Source organism: Cephus cinctus, unplaced genomic scaffold (genome assembly GCF_000341935.2).
Source record: "Cephus cinctus unplaced genomic scaffold, Ccin1 Ccin1_scaffold0405, whole genome shotgun sequence".
Lineage (NCBI taxonomy): Eukaryota > Metazoa > Arthropoda > Insecta > Hymenoptera > Cephidae > Cephus > Cephus cinctus.
The window spans coordinates 37,628-60,778 of record NW_014333089.1 but is presented as its reverse complement, the minus strand read 5'-3'; the positions used below and the strand labels follow the sequence as shown (position 1 = coordinate 60,778).

The following is a 23,151-nucleotide window of genomic DNA, read 5'->3' as shown; positions in this document are numbered from 1 at the left end:
ACAATCTCCTGTATTTCCTACAGAACTGTTGTTCTAGTTTATTATTACTATATCTACGACTTCTAAATTGTTATGGAATCGTTGTTCTATTTACTTTCGTTTTATAAATTATTTTGGAGCCGTTGTTCATTATCGCATTCTGTTCTTAAACATTAGATTATTATTATATTCATTTGATTTTTCTTATTATTAATAAATCGAGCCCGTCTGTGGGTTTCGTCCTGTTAAACAAAGCCTCTAGTCCTTTTATATCGTCTTTGTGTTATTAAGAAATTCAGATATTTAGTTATTGTCTCCCAGATCCAGGACGCCACCGTACAAGAACTGGCCAGGATGTCCTTTGGAGATAGCGGTGTAACTCTGCTTATGCCTGACGCTCAGTAATTTTGTCTTTTCATCATTATTTCAGTTGGTGCCATTTATTTGTGCGTCATTATAAAACGTGTCGTCATAATATACAGGGTGTTCCGAAATTACTTGACCAACGGGGTATGGCGGTGTTCGGGAGACACCACTGACTACGGAAATGACCTTCCTTTTCTCCAGAAGGTCATAGTTTTTAAATGGGAGCAGGTTAAAGTTGACCAATCAAAGCGAGGTGTCAAAAGAAACGTTTGGTACCTACGAACTCTGAGTTTTCTTCCTTCGCTTTTGTTTCTCGGTGGCTTTGAGCAGGATGACGTCAGCCGAAGACACGCCTATTGGATGTCACTCGTTGAGATCAGAGGTTCCCAGTTGAACAGTCAAGCACTAACTGAAAACTGCAATATCTTATGATAATGTCATTTGATTTACACGGATATCTCTGTGATGTCTTACGTAGGTTATCCTGATCTCGCTTTTCTTCCATTGATCTCCAGCGATTCGTGCTACATCCGATGGAGGATTGCGGCTGCGAGGAGTTATTCAACTTCCACGTGTAATTCAACGGGAGATAGATTTCGGATGTACCTACTACGAGAGATCTCTATTATATCTTACAGGGAATATAAACTCTTCAGGAATATGCTTTATAAATTATGAAAAATCGTCAATTGCATTAGAATTTTATTGCGATTCGTGAATGGGATGTAGCACGAATCGCTGGAGATCAATGGAAGAAAAGCGAAATCAGGATAACTTACGTAAGACGTCACAGAGATATCTGTTTAAGTCAAATGGCATTATCATAGAACTTTGTAGTTTAAAGAAAACTCAGAGTTCGTAGGTGCCTTCGTTTCTCTTGACGCCTCCCTCTGATTGGTCAACTTTGACCTGCTCTCATTTAAAAACTATGACCTTCCGGAGAAAAGGAAGGTCATTTTCGTGATCAGTGGTGCCTCCCGAACATCGCCATACCCCGTTGGTCAGGTAATTTCGGAACACCCTGTATAGGTGGAAATTTGTACAATTACAGCCCGTAGCTGACGCGTCCAATAACAACATATGTATATCTTCGCCAAGCGGAATGGCGAGATTCCCATACTGTTTCTGGGGATCACCAATATACTTCCCAATCTTCCAGTCTTTCCATCGGTTCCTGGCAAACGTATCACGGGAGGTGAGTATCTTTACTTTCGCAGCCTGGAGCAGCACAACATGGGATACAGGGTGGATATGATTCGCGCCTTACGAAGATATACTGTTATCTTCATTAAAAGCGCTGAATGCACAGCACTACCTCTCCAGATTTAGGGGAAAAACTTCTGAACATTACAGACAACTTCATCGTATTTGAAGACAGCGCAAATTTGATTGGGCTTTGGGCTAATATTCCTACTCACTAGGTCATGTTAGCGGGCGATCGTTCGGGTAGCGTCACTTGCGGTGTATCCGAACGTTAGAACGGTGCCAAAAGTATAGTGTGTGCAAATTTGGTGTTTGCGAGACAATGAAAGAATAATTGGATAAATATCTTTATCTGGCGCTCTGGGATACAAATCCCCTAAGAGCACCGATCCTTGGTATACAGTAACATAATTTCTTACAATAATTTGTAGGTAAAAGTTTAGCGTGATTGTAAGTATACATTCAAAATTTACAGAATAATTGCTCAGCTTAACAAGTAAGTTTGACAGCGAAGAAATGGGAAAAGGATAAAGGCAACAAGAAGAACGGTAGTGTACGTGTAAATTTCACAATTTAGTTATCTATAACCATTTGAAAGCTGATTTGCTTATTTAGGAGGCACAGGTAGAATCTTGATTTAAAAGAGAAGATGGTTGAGGCAGATCTTACTGTACTAGGTAGGAAGTTCCAAAGAAGTATTGCTGAGAGGTGAAAAGATTTTTTTATAGATTTCTAATCTACATTTAGGTATGATCATATCATCAAATTTGAGTCATGTATTTCTTGTTCCGCGAATGGTAACGAGACTGGAAAGATAGTGTAACGTTCCGTTCTTATACCCCTCTATCCTCTATCCTTTCTCCTTCCTAATCATCCTTCTCGATGATGGATACGTAACCTCACATAAGAGTGCATAGCGCACTGTGGATGTGCATAATAGTATCTAAGAAAACTCCTCACATCCTAGAATTCCTCAAAACTCATATCGACCTTTCACAGCGACGTCAATAAAGGAAAGGGAAAATAGGACTTTTTAATTACTAATATTGCACAATTCCCTTAAAATTAGTCATAGCGACAGTCAGGAGGAAATAATATTAGAAAGTATTACCTTTAATATTCTAAGAATCCAAAGTCTAGTCGAGCAACTGGAGTCAAAACAAGCAAATGCCTAGGCGCTATCAGCTGGCAAGCGCTAAACACACAAGAAATGACAGTAAGCCGGTAGTTGAAAAAACCGGTAATCCAATTACTTCAATTAATTAGTTAAATCAATCGATAAATCAAAATATCAAAAAGCGACGTTAACACCTTGGGAAAATAAAAATCGTTATCCCCACCAAAATTAACGTATTCCTCTCGCAAATATAAGCAGCGGCTTCCTCGATAAGAGATCACTCTGTACTTGACTCCGTTCTACGATACCGACTCCGACTAGACTCATGTACACCTAAAGCCGACAAGCAGCTGTAAAATTGTGAAAAGTATAATTATCAAGAAGCAAGTAGGAAAGCTATCCTTTACTCCAGAGCGAACCAGTGAACAATATTGTACTGCAAACTGTGGGAACTCATCCTGGGCAATTATTGGCCTTGGAGAGCATTGTGTCTCAACCCAGTATCAGAAAATTTCCTATCCTTGCAGATATCCTGTAGCAAAGTCATTGTGCCGGCGCTGTCAGGAATCGACCAAAAATCCACCCGACGGCAACCCACTTTAAAAAGCTCAGTTCCCAACATCATTGTGATAAGTAGCTGTCTGAGCTCTCCATTGTTCTTACCAGGCCTAAGGAATCATTATGATACCCCCTAGTGTCAGGAAGGACATCTCAAATACCTCTGCAGTCTCCTACAGTGAAATTACTGTAATAGAACTTTTAGGAGTGCAGATCCACCTAAAACAGGACTCAGCTCCCAGTGGCATTGTGATTACTAGCTGTCTGAGTCCAACCCATCCTCAAGGTAAGAGATTCGGAAAACGGGGGTCATTGTGATCATCTGTGGGTACCGAATCATTATCATCCCCATCATCAACTGGACTATAGTCTTCGGACGCATCGTGCAGTCTGCTGTATTTTAACTCCAGCTATCTTTTTCCTACGCCTAGAAGCTAGTATCAAGAAGGGACACACAAACACACTTTATGTCGTCTACGGTACGATAATATAACTGGAAACAATTATAAGAATGCGTGTGTGTGTGAGAATGGAATAGAATTTTAAGGACCTTTTAGAGTGTAATTTATAGGACAATATAGCACAACTCTTTGATTTTAAAACTCAAGTGTAACGTTCCTTCAAAAGATGCCTCCCCAGTGCACAAACCTTGTAAAAAGCCTCATGATTCCCAATTTTATAAGATCACGAAACATCTCAATAGTTAGGGCGCTTGATATGAAGGAAATTGTAAATAAGAGACCCTAAGATATATTATCGCCGTGATGTGTTTCACACTTTACCACTGTATATGAGGCGAATTGCTGTGTTAAGGGCTCTTCGAAGCTTTTGTTCTTGGTCACCTGTCAGATTACACGTGACTAAGCAGCAGTAATCTATTACAGATTGAACAAGCGCTGATACTAGCTTGCTACAGATGTATCATTAATAAACTCGGTCGAGTCTTGCGCCAAATACAGACAACCCGCCGTACAGGGTACGGCCCGCCGAGACTCTCCTCGAAGCACCTCTTGTACACTGAACGGCATTATTGGCGTCCCAAAGAGTGTGGGGCAGCCAGCAGCCTAGAAGCAAGCCAAGCCGAAGCGTAGAAGCCTTTTCCCCTCGCTCGCGACACCATTTATATCATGAGTCGGAGGAGTCCCGTACAAAAGCGTCTTCCTCGCTCCTACAGAAGGTTTCCTGTACGACCCTCTCACTCATTGTTAGTAATGGCTCTCCGAGTTTCTCTAGCGCGTATAGAAACGTCTGGCTCACGCGCATTCCTACCTGCGCATAAGAGCGTTTCGCTCAAACCAATGGACTCTCTCGTTTCCACCAATACCTCAGCCACCGGCAAGGAGGTTGCGCCGAAAGAACTGAGAGTCCAAGCGAGACGCTCTTATCGGCGAAGTGCAAGCACGTGAGCAAGACATTCTTATACGCGCTACTGGGACTTGCTGCTGCCACCTTGCTGGCCACCCCACTCTTGTTCCGACTCATAGTTTGTTTGGTGCAACGTCCTTGACGGTGGCTAAGAATTGGTGGAAGCCAGAGAGCCCATTGATTAGAGTGAGATGCTCTTATACGCAGAGAGCGAGTGCGTGAGCCAGACGCTTCTATACGCGCTAGAGAAACGCGGAGAGCCACCACTAACAATGAGTGAGAGGTTCGTATAGAAAACTTTCTGTAGGAGCGAGGAAGACGCTCTTGTACGGGACTCCTCTGACTCCTGACATAAATGGTGTCCCGAGCGAGGGGAAAAGGCTACCCCCTCTACGCTTCGGCTTGGCTTGCTTCTAGGCTGCTGGCCGCCCCACTCTCGCTTTGCTACTGTTCCCCTAACTTCTCTCTGGGACGCCATTAATGCCGCTCAGTGTACTTGTGTTTAGAATAGAATATCTTATAAACCGCTATTTATGAGAAAAAATTATTGATACATTCACTATAGGAATCGAGAATTCTGAATTAATTGCCATCAAAATCGATGAGATTTATATACGAGATCAGGGCGTATTGAGATGGCGAGCGAGATGATTTTATTTCAGGTCCGTTAGGGCATTAATAATATGATTTCAATACTTTTTGTTAGAGGAGTTCACAGCACTCCTGTACTTGGTGTAGTTTTTTACACGTAAGTGTTGTTTTAGGGGATACATTTTTCTACAGGTATTTCTTGTATGGCTATTCCATGAAAAATTAGAAGTAATAATGATACCGACGATTTTGCTTTCCCGTTCATAAGAAATTTCGGTTTAGTTTACAACTTCCAGGAAATGATCAAACTGAATTTGATTTAGGTACGAAGCAGTTCCAAAGATAGTAGATTTAGTTTTATCAGAATTTAGGTGCAGTCCATTTCCCGTTGTCCATAACCTGATTCTATAAATGCCAGAGTTTATTCTTTGCATCCTGTTGGAAGTTACGATCGCGGATAGATAAATCAGATCTCGGGTTTCGAGGCCCGATAAAGCAGATTAGGAACCTATCCACATTTCCTGACAAAAATACACATTGCCTGCCGAGCTGCGTATGTGGCGTTGTTGTCACGTTCTTCCTTTTTTCACTCGCTAAGAATCAACCTTTATAATTGCAATCCTGCTTACATAAATAAAATATTTAGTTTGTTCAAATGCATAAAGAGTGTGTGGTGCTGTGGATACATTATTTTCTTGTCAGACCCAAAACAACCTCTTTGAAGAAGAATAATCAATAACATATTCCCTTGCAAAAGTCATGAGGATCACAAGAATAGTATATCTGAAGATCATCAGCAAAATAAACTTGCAATTTTGAAGATTAGAATAAAAATCAGTTGAATAGAGTATGAAGAGAGGGGTCAGAGGGGTGGGAGGGGAAGAGTTAGGTACTATGAAGGATGAATGACGCTTTGAGTCCTGAACTTTTGTAACTGATTGAGATACACGAGGCCGTAAGTTAGACTCCTAGATTTCCGATCTAGACAGTACGTATCGCCTTACGTTTGCACGATCGATTGACTGGATATGATGTTTGCTATTGCATGTAATATCCTTGTGCATGATGTTCCTAATCAGTCCACGCTGTCCGTAATCGTTTTGATCGCGTCTCGGGTAATGTAAGGGTACCGCAGAAATATAATTTTTCTATGCGATAGATTCGAGTACATTCGGAGGGAGGCTAGGGGATTGTATATTTGTCGGCCAATAGGTTCGGGGACGTATAAATTCCTGGAACTGACTCCTGTACAGAGTCTAGTCGGAAACCAATAGATTACACATATTTCAAGTATCATAAGACAGAAAGATCTAGATTTTCAGCGCGGAATTTGTGAGATTTTTATATTAGGCCTCTCGACAATAAGTCAAAGCCAGTTCGTGTTGCTAAGCCAAGTATTGTAAATATTGATAGGATGACAAGCAGGGCATTAGATCACTTGTTAGCTGGCTTAGTAAACACAGTAATCCTTTAAAATTTATTGCGTAAATTGCGTTGTGTTCCTGAAACAGTCCGGAATTCTGTACGTTATCTGTAGATTTCTGTTATAAGGACTTGATTTTATAATTTATCTTATATCTTGCTATATTCATTCGTTTATTTGGTATTATTGGTTATTATTTAGATTATAATACGGGACCGTTGTTCCCATTTAATTTTTTAATTGCGATACGTTCAAGCAGCTAACTTTTGCCTTACACGACTATACCTCCCACTACGCTGCTATGACCCACAGGAATCCTTCATTCTGATTGGTACACCTTAAATGCTTCTCATTTAAAAACTATTGCGAATTTTAAAAAACGCTTTGCGGGAGAGTACTCGGGGGGCCTCTAGCTATCGTCCATTTTCCGGTGTAAAAGTAGTTCTGGCTAGATGATTTTATATACAAATAGAATTGATATATAAATTATGTATTGACTCTACGAAAAATATGCATAATATATATATTTTTAAAAAACAATTATATCAATATACGCGAAAAACCTATACTTCTTCGACTACATCAACTGACCCTACATCAATATACAATAGATAAAGGAAAGTTGCGGAAGTTGCTCGATTAACTGACTATGACGTTTTCTCTATTACACAATACATGGAAAAATCTGGCACCGTATTACAATATAACTTAAACCCAAACCTAAACCTAAACGGCACACGAATGTATAAATGGCTGTGTCGTGATTTTTATCGGACTATATGGATATCTCCGTAATTTCTCCGGTGTGTCATAGACACATTTCTTGTACTGCATTGTACACAAGCATAATTAACCTTCGAATCCATTGAATTACTGTACTTCAACTTATATAATTTAGGATTTAAAACATTTAACTTTTGTAAAAATGCAAATGGTAATATTCTTTATCTATGTTTTTCATCAAGCTCTAGGACTTAGGTAGAAACTGTCGTAGCCTCCTTGTTGAAGATTGGTCCACCGCATTCTGCCTTATGTATTCTGATATCTTGTACCACGCATATTTCCAATGTATCTCATGAGAATTACTTGCATACAAATTTTTTAATTTAGATTTTAATAACATTAACTATGAGGTATTAATGAATCAATGTCAATGATTTTACGGGAAAGAGAACTATACAACTGGGCTACAACAAAGGTTTGACTTTATTATTAATAACATTTTGATAAAAAATGTTTCCATTAAGCACGTTAAAATTGATAGTTTTCCACTTTGGTTGTCTAATATATATCTCTTTCCAAAGATTAAAATACTTTTGGTCATACATTAATGTAAGAATGAACTCTAAAAGCTATCCAATTAATATTTAACTAAATGATAAAATAGTTGATGATATTGCTCAAACTCCTGACTTATTTACGAAATATTTCTCCAGTGTTTACCCAAATTCATCTTATTCCTCAACGCACTGTAATTGTAACACAGATCCTTATTCATCTAAATTTGTATTAAGTACAGATGATATTATCCAAGCGGTAAAGGAGTTAAAGTGGAGTAAGAGCATTAATAATGACGGAACTCCTGCAATTTTCATTAAAAATGTTCTATTAATCTCATACAGCCTCTATTCCTGTTATTTTCACAATCGTTAAAGAAAAACCAGTCTCACTGCTCTTGCAAGTTCAGTTATATAACTCAGGCCTTTAAATGTGAAAAAAATAATTATATTACTAATTATTGATCTATTACCATTATTAACGCAATCCCTAAATTATTAGATAACATCATAGCTAAAAAAGTTTTCTGCTCTTTTGAGCAACATATTTCACCATCACAGCATGGTGTTTTAAATAGATGTTCGACTGTGACTAACCTAAAAATCTTTACCAATCTTTACCTCTTACAGATAAATCGGTTAATGATCTAAAAAATAATGGTCAAACAAATGTGATATATGCAGACTTCCAGAAGGCATTTGATTTGGTTAATCACAATACTCTTATTTATAATTTATATAGGTACCACCAGTTACTAGCGAATATAATAAAATGGGTGAGGGATTATTTGTCAATGAGAAAATGCTATATGAAAGTTACAGAATTCTATGCGAATTCTGGAGTACCCCAAGGGACTCAACCGGGGCCAATATTGTTTGCTCTTTTCATTAGTGACCTTTCTGAAGTTATCAGGCAGTCAAAGCCCTTGCTTTATGCTGACGATATGAAAATCATGTTAAAATGTGAAAGTATTGATAATAGTATAAAATTACAAAGTGATTTAGATAGAGTCGTTGAATGGTGTAAAGTAAACTTGATATACATTAATGTTAAGAAATGCAATGTAGTCTTATTCTGCAGATCTTTGGGCGCTCTAGTTATGAATACAAAATTGACATTGTAATGATTAATCAAGTTCTTTTAGTGAAAAATTTAACAGTTATATTTGACTCCAAACTTAGTCTCATCTTGTACCTTAATCAAATCACATTCAATCAGATCTCTCCTAACTTATGCCTCTGTAATTTGGAGACCTTTGTGTAAAGTTTATTGTACAGACTTGAAAAATTCAACACAAATTTTTAAGAATTGTCTTTATACCTATAGGTAAATTCAAATCTGACTATGGTGATGTTGCTTATAAATATGGAATTTCATTACTTGACTCTTATTTTGAATTTGCTGATGCTACTTTGATTTTTAAAATGATGGCCAATGTATACTAATGTTCTAATTTTAAAAGCCTTATCCCTTTATGTACTCTTAATTATATACTAAGATTCAACCAACCATTTGCTGTTTCTATTCATATTAGTCAGTTTTATCTGATAGATCCTATTTATAAAATAAGTTTATTAAAGAATAAACTTATCAAGAGCAAACCTTACTTAAATAATTTTTCATATTAAAATTTAGGCAGTTGAAAGTGTTCTTAAAAAGTTCACATTATGTTTTGAATAACTTGAACTTAACTTTAGTTTTCATGTATACTCAATTAAATTTCACATGTTATATGAGCTGTGATTTAGTTAAGATGTTTTTCCCTTATGTGCACAACAATATTATAATTCATGTATTGTATTATGGACTTTGCCTGTCTAATAAATAATAATAAATAAATAATTCATTTTGACCCAACAGCATGAGGAGATTCCCGAAAAACTGCCGGAATATTTTTAGGAAGTTACACTACCGGTCAAAAGTTTAAGTTCACTTGTTTTATTTTTGAATTCTACACAATTAAGTCGGCTACTCAGTGAATTTTGTCAAGCACGTGCGTTTTACCTATAACAAGTCGATACACGCTACTGGCCAGGGTGTAGAAGGGAGTTTGGCGCGTTTGGGAGACGCGTAGATCGAGCACAAACTTGTTATGACAGGTTGCATTATCTCGATGTGTCTAGTGTATATTACAAGTAACATCTTAGTGCTTGAGAGCTCTTTCCAAAAGTTATATTTCCAATTGTTTTTCATATTTTTCTTTATAAAAAGGTAAGTAGAACATTTTTCATATTGAAAATCGTTACTCTTAAAGAAAAATTTATATTTAAATTGACGTAATTCGACAAATATCATCCCATTATTGAAATGTGAAGAAAACTACATATTTTATGTGTCAATCGTAGAGAAATGGATCGAAAAGCAGAGCTGAGTGTAGAGACACGAGCAGTTATTGTGTCATTACACGAAGAAGGTTATTCAACGCGAAAAATTGCTTCTAAATGTTATGTTTCTCAAACTGCAGTCATAGGAGCGTTACAAAGAAAGCGAGGTGAACCTAAACTTCTGACCGGTAGTGTACTTCCAATTAATAGCTTCACTTCCATTCCCACTTTTGCGCGTGAGCATTCGTTATGATGTTCCAAATGACCAACAAACTTGAGCATACACCTGATCATAACAGAGCTTTGTGTCGAAAGCCGAGAAGGGGGATTTTTAACTTAAGGAGATAAAGCCATCTTTAAAATTCTTAAACATATATTTTTTTATTCTTGCTTTTTCAAGAAAACAGTGTGAAATAAAAAAAGCAATAGTTAATGCTGAAATAATCATAATTTTATATTAAAAAGTGCAGTTAATTCATATTTAATATATTAACACTTTGAAGCATAAATTTTTCTTTATATACGATTTACTTAAAATTTGGTACTCGCAAGTTTCTGGAATTACTAATTACGAATGTGAACTCGAAATTCAAATATTAAAAATGTCGAATCCGACATAGCGGACTGAAATGATAAAAAGTAAGCTGATTTGCATAAAAATTCGTGTTCGGAAGATTTTGAGATCGCTGATTATGAATCTGAACTCAACTCAGGTTTGAAATGGATATATGGAAATGGAATCCGTCATTTTGGATTAAAAAATTTCGAGTTTAGATTTCTGACCAGTGCCATTAAAAAACCACTCGATACCAAATTTTACAACAATCTATATATAAGAAGATGAAGGAATATTTTTGCTACGAAGGGTTACGTAGATCGATAGAATTCATTTATTTCAACATCCCGGTCTTGAAATAAAATTTTGGTACATATTACGTAATTACAATAGATTTTAAGCTATTTCTTTCGTTCTCTTTTCTACTTGTCCCTTCTCATTTTTTTCCAATATCCACATGATGCTTATATTTTCAATTCGTGTTCTATCGCAGTCTCTCATCAGATGTACAATTATATATGGCGGCGAGTTGTCCATTCACTTTATGACAAAAAGAAAAAGGAAAAAAAAACGAGAGCCAGAGGTGGAAGAGAAAGGCTTTAGCGAGGCGTTGGAGGGTCGGGGGCGCGGAAAAGAGAAGCAAGCGGACTACATGCAACGACTTGCTACTTTCTGTCAATGGAGTAGTGTAATCGTGTGTATCGTGGAGTGTTCGCCAAATAAAGAACTTCACCGGTCTTTGGGAGTACCTGCTTACAATGGTCAAACCCGAACAAGATGACCCCCTTGATCTAACCGGCAACATATATGTCAGATACAACACGTAGAATTAGTATAGTATACATACTTATCATACAGATCCAATAGTTCCTCCAGTGATACGCCTAGTTCCAGGAATCCCTTTATAATATGATCGTTTGATACACGTAGTCGACAGGCTCGCACTTCCATTTGCTTTAATAAAAATTCTGAAATCAGTAATTAATATGCTTCAACATAATTAAAAAAAGGGAATCAATTATTTAGGAAAATTTATTTACTTAGTTATGGAGATTCTTACATATGTTTAAGACGGATATTTCATAATTTTTGGTTGTGTACGATATACGAAACACAGTTTTAGTGTCTAGCATTTTTTTAGTTAAAGGATGCATTAAATAGAAATGTTATAACTGAGTTGTTACTATCAATTATTTGCAATCGTTGCAATTTTCGTAAATTTAATCATACTTTCATCCATAGTTAAACTGAATTCGCACTACTGCATGATGCGGGACAGTGAAGAGCTGTTTCAATGAAATTTTGCTTTTCTTTCTGTTATTTTAACGACAACATAGTTTCACTACGTTCTTATGAAAACTGTGCTATTCTTGATAGATAATATTTTGATTTACAATGTCAAAGTTATTAACCTGATATTATATTATGAAAGAAGTTACCGTTGCAGTGAGCACCTTACAAATTATTATAAAGTAATGTTATACGTAGTGAATGAGCTTTAAATATACAGGGTGTCTCAAAATTACCTGACCAACGGGGTATGGCGGTGTTCGGGAGGCACCACTGATCACGAAAATAACCTTCCTTTTGTTCGGAAGTTCATAGTTTTTAAATGGGAGCAGGTCAAACTTGACCAATCAGAACGAGGCGTCAAGAGAAACGTAGGCACTTACGAACTCTGAGTTTTCTTCCCTCGCTTTTGTTTCTCGGTAGCTTGTTTCTTGTTTCCAATAGGCATGTCTTCGGCTGACGTCATCCTGCCCGAAGCCACCGAGAAACAAAAGCGAGGGAAGAAAACTCAGAGTTCGTAAGTGCCTACGTTTCTCTTGACGCCTCGTTCTGATTGGTCAAGTTTGACCTGCTCCCATTTAAAAACTATGAACTTCCGAACAAAAGGAAGGTTATTTTCGTGATCAGTGGTGCCTCCCGAACACCGCCATACCCCGTTGGTCAGGTAATTTTGAGACACCCTGTATTATACAGGGTGTCCCAAAATTACCTGACCAACGGGGTATGGTGGTGTTCGGGAGAACTGAACACGAAAATGACCTCCCTTTTGTCCGGAAGGTCATAGTTTTTAAATGGGAGCAGGTCAAAGTTGACCAATCAGAGGAAGGCGTCAAGAGAAACGTAGGCACCTGCGAACTCTGAGTTTTCTTCCCTCGCTTTTGTTTCTCGGTAGCTTGTTTCTTGTTTCCAATAGGCATGTCTTCGGCTGACGTCATCCTGCCCGAAGCCACCGAGAAACAAAAGCGAGGGAAGAAAACTCAGAGTTCGCAGGTGCCTACGTTTCTCTTGACGCCTTCCTCTGATTGGTCAACTTTGACCTGCTCCCATTTAAAAACTATGACCTTCCGGACAAAAGGGAGGTCATTTTCGTGTTCAGTTCTCCCGAACACCACCATACCCCGTTGGTCAGGTAATTTTGGGACACCCTGTATGTAACTAACAATAGGGTAATTGTATATACATATATTTGATGTGGTATTCAGTTTAAGAGAATATATCAGTTTTTTTAGATAATAAGCAGTATAGCGAGTTGCCCAGCCCCACGCGCTGTAATTTTATTTTATTTTTCTCTTTGAACGCCAAGACAAGAGAGGTAAAAAATTACCGAAAAATTAGAGGTGAGTCGAATCCGATATTTTCAGACTTTTAAGCTACAACGTTATCAACTGCGTCATTAAGCCCGCTGTCCATCCTGATAAATTCCTATCTTGAAGTTTTTCGGCAAATTTTAGTATAGACATCCTTCTTTAAGCCAGTAATGTCACGTCAATGTACATTATCATACTCGTAGTAAATTGTGCAAAATATACTTACCAATTGGAAAACAATGAGGAGTTCCGGAATATTCTTGACCCAGAAGTTTAATTTTGCTCATTAGTATCACCAATTTATCTTCTGCAGATGGAGCTGTAGCGTTCTTCAATTCTAAAAATGTTTATAACACAGTCTAATATTATATGCATATTTACATATAATCAGATTATACACACAAGCTATTGCTATCACCATACCATTCTCAATTATGTTAGTCCAAATGCCTTGTATTAACATAGCATCTTGATGACCCGAACAATGAATAATAGCGAGTTTACATTCCCAAAGTTGAAGTGGTTCTGCATATTCCTCGTACAACTGTAAAAAAGGATCAGTATGATGTTGTAAACCAATATCGTGACATTGAAAAATTTATGAACATGGAGTTATTAATTGTAAGCCATGAAAACAGACGTCAATGAACGAATTAATTTTTCAAAGCACAGTTATCTTTCATGAATAATACGTCTACGAATAAAAATATCGGGGTAAACAGGTTTGTTATAAGGCACAATCACTTGACTTATGCGGTTGCATTATGTATATTCGCTGTTGGAAAAAAAAAAAACATAATTTCACATATGTTCAAATTTCAATAAATTTGTTTGGGATCGTTTTGTGAATTTGTGAAAAGCTATTGGAAATGTGTAAACAAAGTAAAAATTAAAAAAAAAACGTAATTCTGAGTAATCATTGTATCTATTAACGATTGTGGCCATGGATATTCAATTTGAGGAGGAGTATATTCAGAAATACGCCAACGGGAAATTTTAGATGCGAGATGAATTCTATCGGCAGTACACCGCTGAAATGCTGGAAATGTGTGATATGCCTAGAATGTGATCGACTTGGAATCATGCGGTTTTGTTCCAAAATTTAAGTCACAATTGAATTAAATCAGAATTTCATACCAATCAAATGATTTATTTTCTTCCATTAAATTTGAAATCACAATGAATCTCAAGGTGTGCTATGTATGTACATTACGATTTCGATTGCAAGATCGATGTTCCAGTAAACAATCAAAACAAAGAAATGCTTTGATTCGATTGATTTGCTGTGACATCACCATTTCGTTTATTGTAATGCTTTATGACACACGACATTTTTTAATTTGTTGTCTGGCGCGTAAAGAAACAAACTTGATGGTTTTCCGAAACGAGAACAGGCAACATACAATTGACTATGTGAGAAACATGGATTTTTAAGGTTAATATCGCAAACACTCAATAACTGCCCTTGTGATTTGTTTATGTTCAATGCGAATGCAAGCCGCACCGGAAACTGCAAGCGTTTAAAGTCGAATGGCGTATCGATCGGAATCAATGGGATGCGTGGTATCAAAACGTCGTCTTTGTACTTTCCTTTAACAATTGTTGCTTTGATAACGTTGTTCATCAGTTTCTTCACCGCAAGCTGGGTGCCATTACAAAGACGTGGTTGGATGATATTTCGCAACATTATGAATACCGACCGGCTTTCAATTGGAGATTGTGAGGCGGCAGTCCGGGCAATTCCAGCGAGTTTAAAAATTCGGTTGGATAATTGACAACATCATCTTGGCTAGTAACGGAATCCACTGATTTGTACATCATCAATTCGCCAGCAATTTCACTTTGAGTCTTGAAATTCACTTCGTCAACATTATTGTTTTTCGCAGCCAATAGTACGTTCGCTCAATCAAATATGATTTTTGTAATTTTGAGCAATGTTTGGGAACATCTTTCGGATGAGTTTGGTCTTTGATTCGGTGAATTGGCAAAAATCGACGGAGAATGTAATGCAGCCAGTCGAAATGTCAACGGGGATTTTGCCATTGCCAATGTCCAGCAATTGTTTTGAAAATACTTCTCCAGATGTGTCGTTCTGCAACTCGACACGCATGTTTATACTTAATTTGAGTGTCTTGACATGTTTCCACAAAACAGACGACTTAGAACATGCATTAAGTTCATCGACTAGCGTTGATCGTGGAATCACTGGCAATGTTTGGCGAAAATCACCTGCCAATAGAATCATCGCACCTCCAAACCGGTTTTGATTGTTTCGTAGATCTTGGATCGTTCAGCCTAATACCTCCAAAAACTTTTTATGCGCCATCGTACATTCATCCCAAACGATCAATTTGCATTGCTGTGTTATGCTGGGAGTCTCCCGACCCCATTGAGAAACGCCAGGCCAAGTAGTTCACGCGTGTAGCAATGAGCTAAGTCAGAACTAAAGACGGCCTGGCAACCAATATGTGGAAATCTAAAAATCGCACAATAATCACTTTTCGGAAGTCCAGCTTATGGCTGCACATTCGAAAATCTACAGTCTACAATTAAAATCCGAACGGATAAGGTGGTCTCGTGGAGTAGACTCGGTACAGGAAATAGGAGGACCGAACGGTGCCTATATTTTTCCAAGTCGACGTACGTCGACATACTGTACAACACTTGATTGTTTCAATAAACCTTCTCTGTTTTGTTGTATTCACGCGAGTTCCAACTCCTTAACCGGCAACGATCCCAAAAATTACCTTAGCCCTAACCTCTCGAACGAACTCCTTTGTCACCGAGACGTTACGGCACAACAGCTGCAAAATTTCGATCATCGCACCGTTCTTCGAAAGGTTGCACGTTGGAGTTTCATTGATTTGCATATTTAACGTCAACTTGAGTGCTGAATGAGCTGTTGGAGCGCCTTCCAACAACGTAGCTGTAATTCCTGATGAAGCAAGTGCAAATGCAATTTCATTCTGCAAGCGAATCGTTAACAAAATCAATGCGATCAAAAAAGTTTTTCCAGTTCCACCAGGAGTGTCCAAGAAGAAAATTCCTTCAGTTCCATCGTTCACAACTTTCATGAGAGTGTCGTAGGCATATTTTGTTGCCGATTCAAAAGTAGAACGTTCGTTCGAATTGATTCTCTCAATACATCGCAATCATATTGTTTTTCGTGTTTCAACTTTTGATTAAACGCGTCGTGCATCTGTTCGTATTTGATGAAATTTTTTTTTCCTGAAAACTTTTCCAGGACTATAAAGAACAAAACAAAATAAGAATCACGCATATCTATTATTCGAATCGTGAGTTATGGTCTTGAATTCATACAAAAATCCCATAGAAAAAATCACTTACAGTTTTTCCTAAATTTTCCAATTATTCGGGCAACTTTTCCAATTTTTCTTTCCCTAAAAACTTTATTCGAACTATTACAGACATTAAAAAAAAAAATTAGCCAAATCGATCCAGCCGTTCTCAAGTGATGCGCTTGCCAACGAACAGCATTTAATTTCTATTTATATAGATTTGCAAACTTGATTCCGTGATTAAGCCTGACCGGGCCCTGAAGTGATTGGCCTCGTATGGCCCAACTCAATTTCACTTTGCAATAAAAAGAATTTCCTTATTAGGTCTCTAATTGGCATTGATATGGAAATCCATATTATGGTATCCACATTAAATCCTGGTAGGGACCTACCAGGATGCCCTATCTTAGGGCATCTCTGATAATTTTCTTCACGGGTTGCACGTCTTAGATAATTTCGCCGTCTGTCATCAACTGACTGTTTTCTTCTTCATCACCGACTAGCCAAATGTTCACATCGTCTAATATCAGATCGTCTGGTTTATCAACAAGTTTTTCGACAATTGTACCTCGAAGCTCAATCAATTCCGAGTCAACATTTACTTGACTGTTAGTGAAATTTAAGAATTCTTCTTGTGATAAGTTTCTATCTTTATCTGAATTTTTATACGCTTCTAGCAACGGAAAGTAAGACCATAACTTCTGCCATGAACAAACCAACGTTTTTATTCTCAGATTTTCCCCTGCGTTTGCGAGATAAAAAGTAACATCTTTAAAGTTTGTTTCTTTTAAAGACTGAACAGTACTCCCGTCTTTAGACATAACACTGTACAATAAACTTTGTTTGTAGTGCATTTTGCTTATTTCAATAACATGTTGGTCCTTGAACTGTAAAAGTGGAATAACGTTTGAAGGTAAGTACTGTAACGTGGCGTTACAGAGTTTGAGGGGATACCACCGAGGAATTATCGAAAAATAAATAAATAAGACTTATCAGGTCGGACAGTGGGTTCAGTGGGTTCCGTGGCACAGTGGTAAGTGCCCGACTTAGTAGTCCGAAGTTATCGGGTTCGATTCCCGATCAGAATTCCTAATTTTTCGGAAATTACTAGCCCACTAGAGCTCCCTGGCCGCCCTGAGGATAAATTAATTACAGCGGGGGCGAGCCGGGCACCACGGTATAGTATATTGTACGGATAAAACCATTTTTAGATCAAGACACTCGGCCGAGTCTCGCGCCAAGTACAGACAACCGGATGTACAGGGCATGGCTTGCAGAGACTCTTTACCCGAGTCAACTCTTATATCTGTGTTTGGAACGAAATATCTTATGAACCGCTATACATGAGAAAAAGTTATTGATACATTCACTGTAGGAATTGAGGGTTCTGAATCGATTGCCACCAAGACCAATACGATCGGTGTACGAGATGAGAGCGTATTCACACGGCGAGCGAGATGATTTTATTTCAGTTCCGTCGTCGTTGTCATCGTCTTCGCACGTCCATTTATTTTTTCATACGACAGATGGGGCTCATTGCTTTGCCTTCTCTACCTATTTGTACTCTGGATGTTTTTGGTAATTTACGAATACACAACAAAATCAAATACATTTTGTACGTGAAGCTACCGTTCAGACCGAACTTTCAATTAATATAAAGCTGCCTTTACAATAGTATAAAATTATTAAGTCTTTCTTCCGCCCAAAACGTATAACAAAAATTCATGTGGAGCGCGCGTGTTGAGTGTACGTATGTGTGTGCTTCGATATAATTCCTAGTATTTGAGATGATAGTTTTTAGAGATATAGGATATCCAGGTGTTCCGCTCCGTAGCTTCCTGTATCTAGGTGTCGGACCTAGAAGTCCAGAAAATCCAAAAAAGTGTGCAACGAGCGACGCTTTGGCGTTTCGCTTATACCATAGTATCCTCTCTGTTGTTCGCACGACCTGAGGTACGTAAATAATTAAGCACACTCTCCTCTTTTACGTTTACCACACGACTTCAACAAGCTGGACACTATTAATGACGCTTATATCCATTCAAGATTACATTTTCTTTAAAAATTTGTATATATCTTGTAACAAAAATGTTACTATAAACTCCTCCCCGCCACCTGGCTCGAGGGCACCACTGGCCCCGAACACTACTATTGCGTATACTGTTGGTTAATATTATTCATTGCGTCTATTTAGCGTTCTAGGTCTATTGTATTTAGTGTTAAAATCACTATCCCCCGTAGGACACTGGCTCGAGGACCGTCGCATGGGTAGTAAAGAAGCCCATGTGACAGGGGTGGAGCCCTCTCCTTCGGCCCCGCGAACATACCCGGGAGGATTTTGACAGACCTGGAGGCCGCCATCTTGATCGGCGCGCGACAGCTAGGCCGCACGCCGTCGAAGCCAACGCCGTGCTACTCGACCGCGAGGCTCTGGAAGGCCCGCCAGCGGAAAGAACCAATGCCCTGCCATGCCAGAACTGCCAACCAATGCCGAAGCACGTAGCCCTCTCGGCCCAGCGACCCCACCAATCCCCGAGGCTCTGGAGGCCTATGGACGGAAACAACGAAGACCGGAAACACCGAAGATTTCTTCACTTCGAGCCAGGTCTTGTAAGCGATAACTGACTTAGTTATCCACGCTTGGCTTTGGTTTTTGTATACGACAGGAAGGTTAACATTTTTAACACTAGATTTACGGAACCCGTCAATTTGACGGATTTCAAATTTCATATTTAACCCTTAAACTCCACACAGGTGCGATTTACGAATTCGCACTAGCCAGTTGTAATTTAAAGGTGCATGATCGAGATGCGGAATTTAAGTGTTGAAGTTAAAGAAATCATAAATATTATTTTTTATTAATTTATGGTGACTTTGATAACCAATGTCCGTCAATCTAGTGTTCAATGCCCTAGAATTTTTTGCTTTACCAATCACTAACAAGTCAACTCCATGCGTATTACTCGCGTTAGAACAAGACATCACGGTACTTCTGGTTTTAGTCAATTTAAAAATAAATATTTCAAAATGATCACCGTCCATTTCCTTCACGTATTCGAGTCGCCTTTTAAAGGAGTCAAAAACGGATTTCAGAGTATCGAGTTTAATCTTTTGAATCTCGACTACTACTGCTGTCTTCAATTTAGAAATGTTTCTCGCAGCATATTTATACACTTTTTCTTTTAAATAACCCCACAACATAACAAGTCTAGAGGGTTCAGGTTGGGAGAGTATGGTGGCTAATCGATTCCACCTTCATAGAATTTAAATTATTCTATGCCTGTTATCCGAACGTCAAATACTTTAAAAAGAGATTGAAAGACCTTTGGAGTGGGGTGAGGTGGTGCACCGGCTTGCATAAAGAAGAATGATGCCATACGACGACGGCGAACCTAAGCATGTTCAGATAAATTGTACCCGTTATTAACTCTTCTATGAATGTAGAGTGTATCACTATGACTGATATGGCTGCACATGCTGAAACTTTCTGAGAATGTAGCGTTTTTAATATTGAAAGGTGGGAGTTTTCCGTTTCCGGAATCAAACAGTTTGCTTGTTTACGAATTCATTAAAAAAGCAATGATGCTCGTCACTGAAAATTATTTAGTTAGGAGAAGAAGAGAGCTTTCTTCAAATTTTTACAATATATTATTTGCAAAAACCACTCTTTTTTCTCTACATTTTGCATGACAACGCTGCGAACAATGATTACAGTGTGCAATCATTGTGCCCCAATTGTGAAACACGTTGCCTAATAGAGCCATTTGGATTTTCGGCGAATCAATTTTTAACGCACTCAATGTTTTCTACGATACTGACTAACACTGGTCGCCCTGAATTTTCTTCTTTTCTATTTTTCAGCGGTCTGTACTCAAGATATCTTTCAAGAAAGCTGCAATAGAAACAGTGAACTGCTTTCATAGATGAGAAAGAATTTTCAAGTCATGTACCAGAATAAAAAGTTAAGTATACTAACCGTTTAAGAGTCGAATCTAAAATCTCAGTATGGGTTTCATATAATGTATGGAATGCTTTCTTTGGTGCGCCGATTGAATCATTACGCAAATAGTATGATTTTATAAGAAACTGTTTTTATGTAACTCATGCATGAAAAATGCTACTTTTCGTGCCTCCAAAGTGTGGCGTAAATGGCGCTTCATAACTAACGATACGATAAAAATGCTGCGCATGCGCAAATCGGCCCAATTTTACATTATAGCACTAGTGCTTTTTTATCGCATTAGTGTGATAAGTAGTCCATTATGATACAATTGCGGAAAGTTGGTGATTCCTGACGAATGTGACACGAGTCAGAATCGTGGCAAACGTCACACGAGTAGGAATCACCAACCCGCACGCGTTTCATATACTATTTTTTGCAACAATGTACGGAAAGTTCGCAGGATATGCACCAAAAAGAAGCACGAAATGGCCGATTCTTGATGAGTTCAGAGTGTGCGAGAATCATAACATTCCCGCACGTCCGTGCGGAAGATTAAACTTTTTCTTACTGATACAATAAAGCGAACATTATACGCAGGTCGTAAAGTTTGTCACACTCGCTGCACTCGTAAAACAAGCAGCACTCGCCTTCGGCTCGTGCCGTTGTGTTACTCGTGTGCGACTCGTGCGACCAACTTCACCGCCCGCCTATAAAGTTCGCTTTCTCGCACTCGTATCGCAAAGTACTATTGTTGAAGGTCCTTATTTCGATGCGTAACCGAAAAGACGGAGGCCAAACAATTGTATGAAACATTTATTCGGTTTGTTGTCTTTCCTGATATTTACACAACGTATTACTAAATTTGCTGGCAAAGCCGTGAAATTCAAATTACACTTTTATCATATATTTTTGTTTACCCTACATATTAAATAAAATTTTATAGCAAATATGAAGATCAATCTGATAAATGTTATACAGTTATTTTTGACAACATTTCAAGCAATGAATATTCCTATCGCTAGTACATGCGCTTGGATAGATTCGGTTCATCAATTGCATTTGCCAGTCTTCATCTTCTATTATTCGCATTTCTATATTTTTATATAATTCTTCATAATCTAGAGAACTTCCTTCCACTATTTCTATACCAGTGTATACTGCTATCGCATTTAATAATATCCTTTCAAAACTATTTTTTAATTATATTTCCCCATAAGCTTTTCAGGAATCAAGAGACTCGGTCGAGTCTCGCGCCAATTACAGGCAACCGGCTGTACAGGGCACAACTCGCAGAGACTCTTTACTTGAGTCAACTCTTATACCTGTGTTTGGAACGAAATATCCAATTAACCGCTATACATGAGAAAAAGTTATTAATACATTCACTATAGGAATTGAGGGTTCTGAATTGATTTCCACCACGTTCAATACGATTTGTGTACGAGATCAGGGCGTATTGAGATGGCGAGCGAGATGATTTTATTTCAGTTCCGTCGTCGTCGTCATCGTCGTCGTCGTCGTCGTCGTCGTCGTCTTCGCACGTCCATCGCATTTTTACACGACAGATGGCGCTGACTGCTATGCCTTCTTTACCTATTTGTACTCTGAATGGTGTTAGTAATTTACGAATACACAACACAATCAAATACACTTTATACGTGAAGCTACCGTTCATACCGAATTTCCAGTTAGTATAAGGGTGCTTTCACAACAGTATAGAATTATTAAGTTTTTAATAGCATTCATGTGGAGCGCGCGTGTATGGGTGTATGTATATGTGTGCTTCGGAATAGTTCCTCATATTTTAGGTGACAGTTCTTAGAGATAGAGGATGTCCAGATGTTCCGCTCCGTAGGTTCCTGCATCTAGGTGTCAGACGTGGAAGTCCAAGGTGTCCAGGTATTCCGCTCCGTAGTTTCCTGTGTCCAGATGTTGGATGTAGAAGTCCAGGGTGTCCAAGTGTCGCGCTCTGTAGTTTCTTGTATCTAGGTGTCGGACGTAGAAGTCTAGAGTGTCCAGAAAAGTGTGAAACGAGCGACGCTTTGGCGCTTCGCTCAAACAATAGTATCCTCTCTGTTGTTCGCACGTCCTGAGGTACGCAAATAATCCAGCACACTCTCCTCTCTTACGTTTACCACACGGCTTCAACAAGCTGGACACCATTTACGACGCTTATATGCACTGAAGATTACATTTTCTTTAAAAATTTGGATATATCTTTATGCATTTCTAAAAAAAAAGGGATTTATGAATTATATTTATATGCCATTAAACATTTTCGAGGACGCAATATATTTTTCTGATTAGCGACATCATAATGCATTTACATTTTATATCTATGAAAATATTGATTTCATTGCTTAGAGCGTCATGTCCCGTTGAACAACAAAAACTTGTGATATCCCCCAAAAAACACTTACGCCTAAAGTTCTATTAATTATTGAATGACCATTAAATCATAATCAACTACGGGAAGCAGTAGTAATGTAAAAGAGTAGTGAAAACGTTATAAGAAATTTTGAAAATACAATTAAAATGATGGGCCAGTGCTA

At 38.2% G+C, this 23,151-nt stretch overlaps 1 protein-coding gene across 1 annotated transcript in view; it reads right to left on the bottom strand.

The window, feature by feature from the left end:
• Positions 1-2,646: 2,646 nt before the first annotated feature.
• Positions 2,647-23,151, bottom strand: part of LOC107267501 (nuclear pore complex protein Nup155) — a 39,445-nt gene continuing 18,940 nt past the window's right edge. The window contains exons 6-9 of the mRNA XM_025084825.1: positions 13,781-13,901; positions 13,584-13,694; positions 11,608-11,728; positions 2,647-2,743 (exon numbers count right to left, since the gene is read on the bottom strand). Of these exons, the coding sequence (XP_024940593.1) occupies positions 2,662-2,743; positions 11,608-11,728; positions 13,584-13,694; positions 13,781-13,901 (435 nt within the window). The 3' untranslated portion in view covers positions 2,647-2,661. The remainder of the gene's footprint in view (positions 2,744-11,607; positions 11,729-13,583; positions 13,695-13,780; positions 13,902-23,151) is intronic.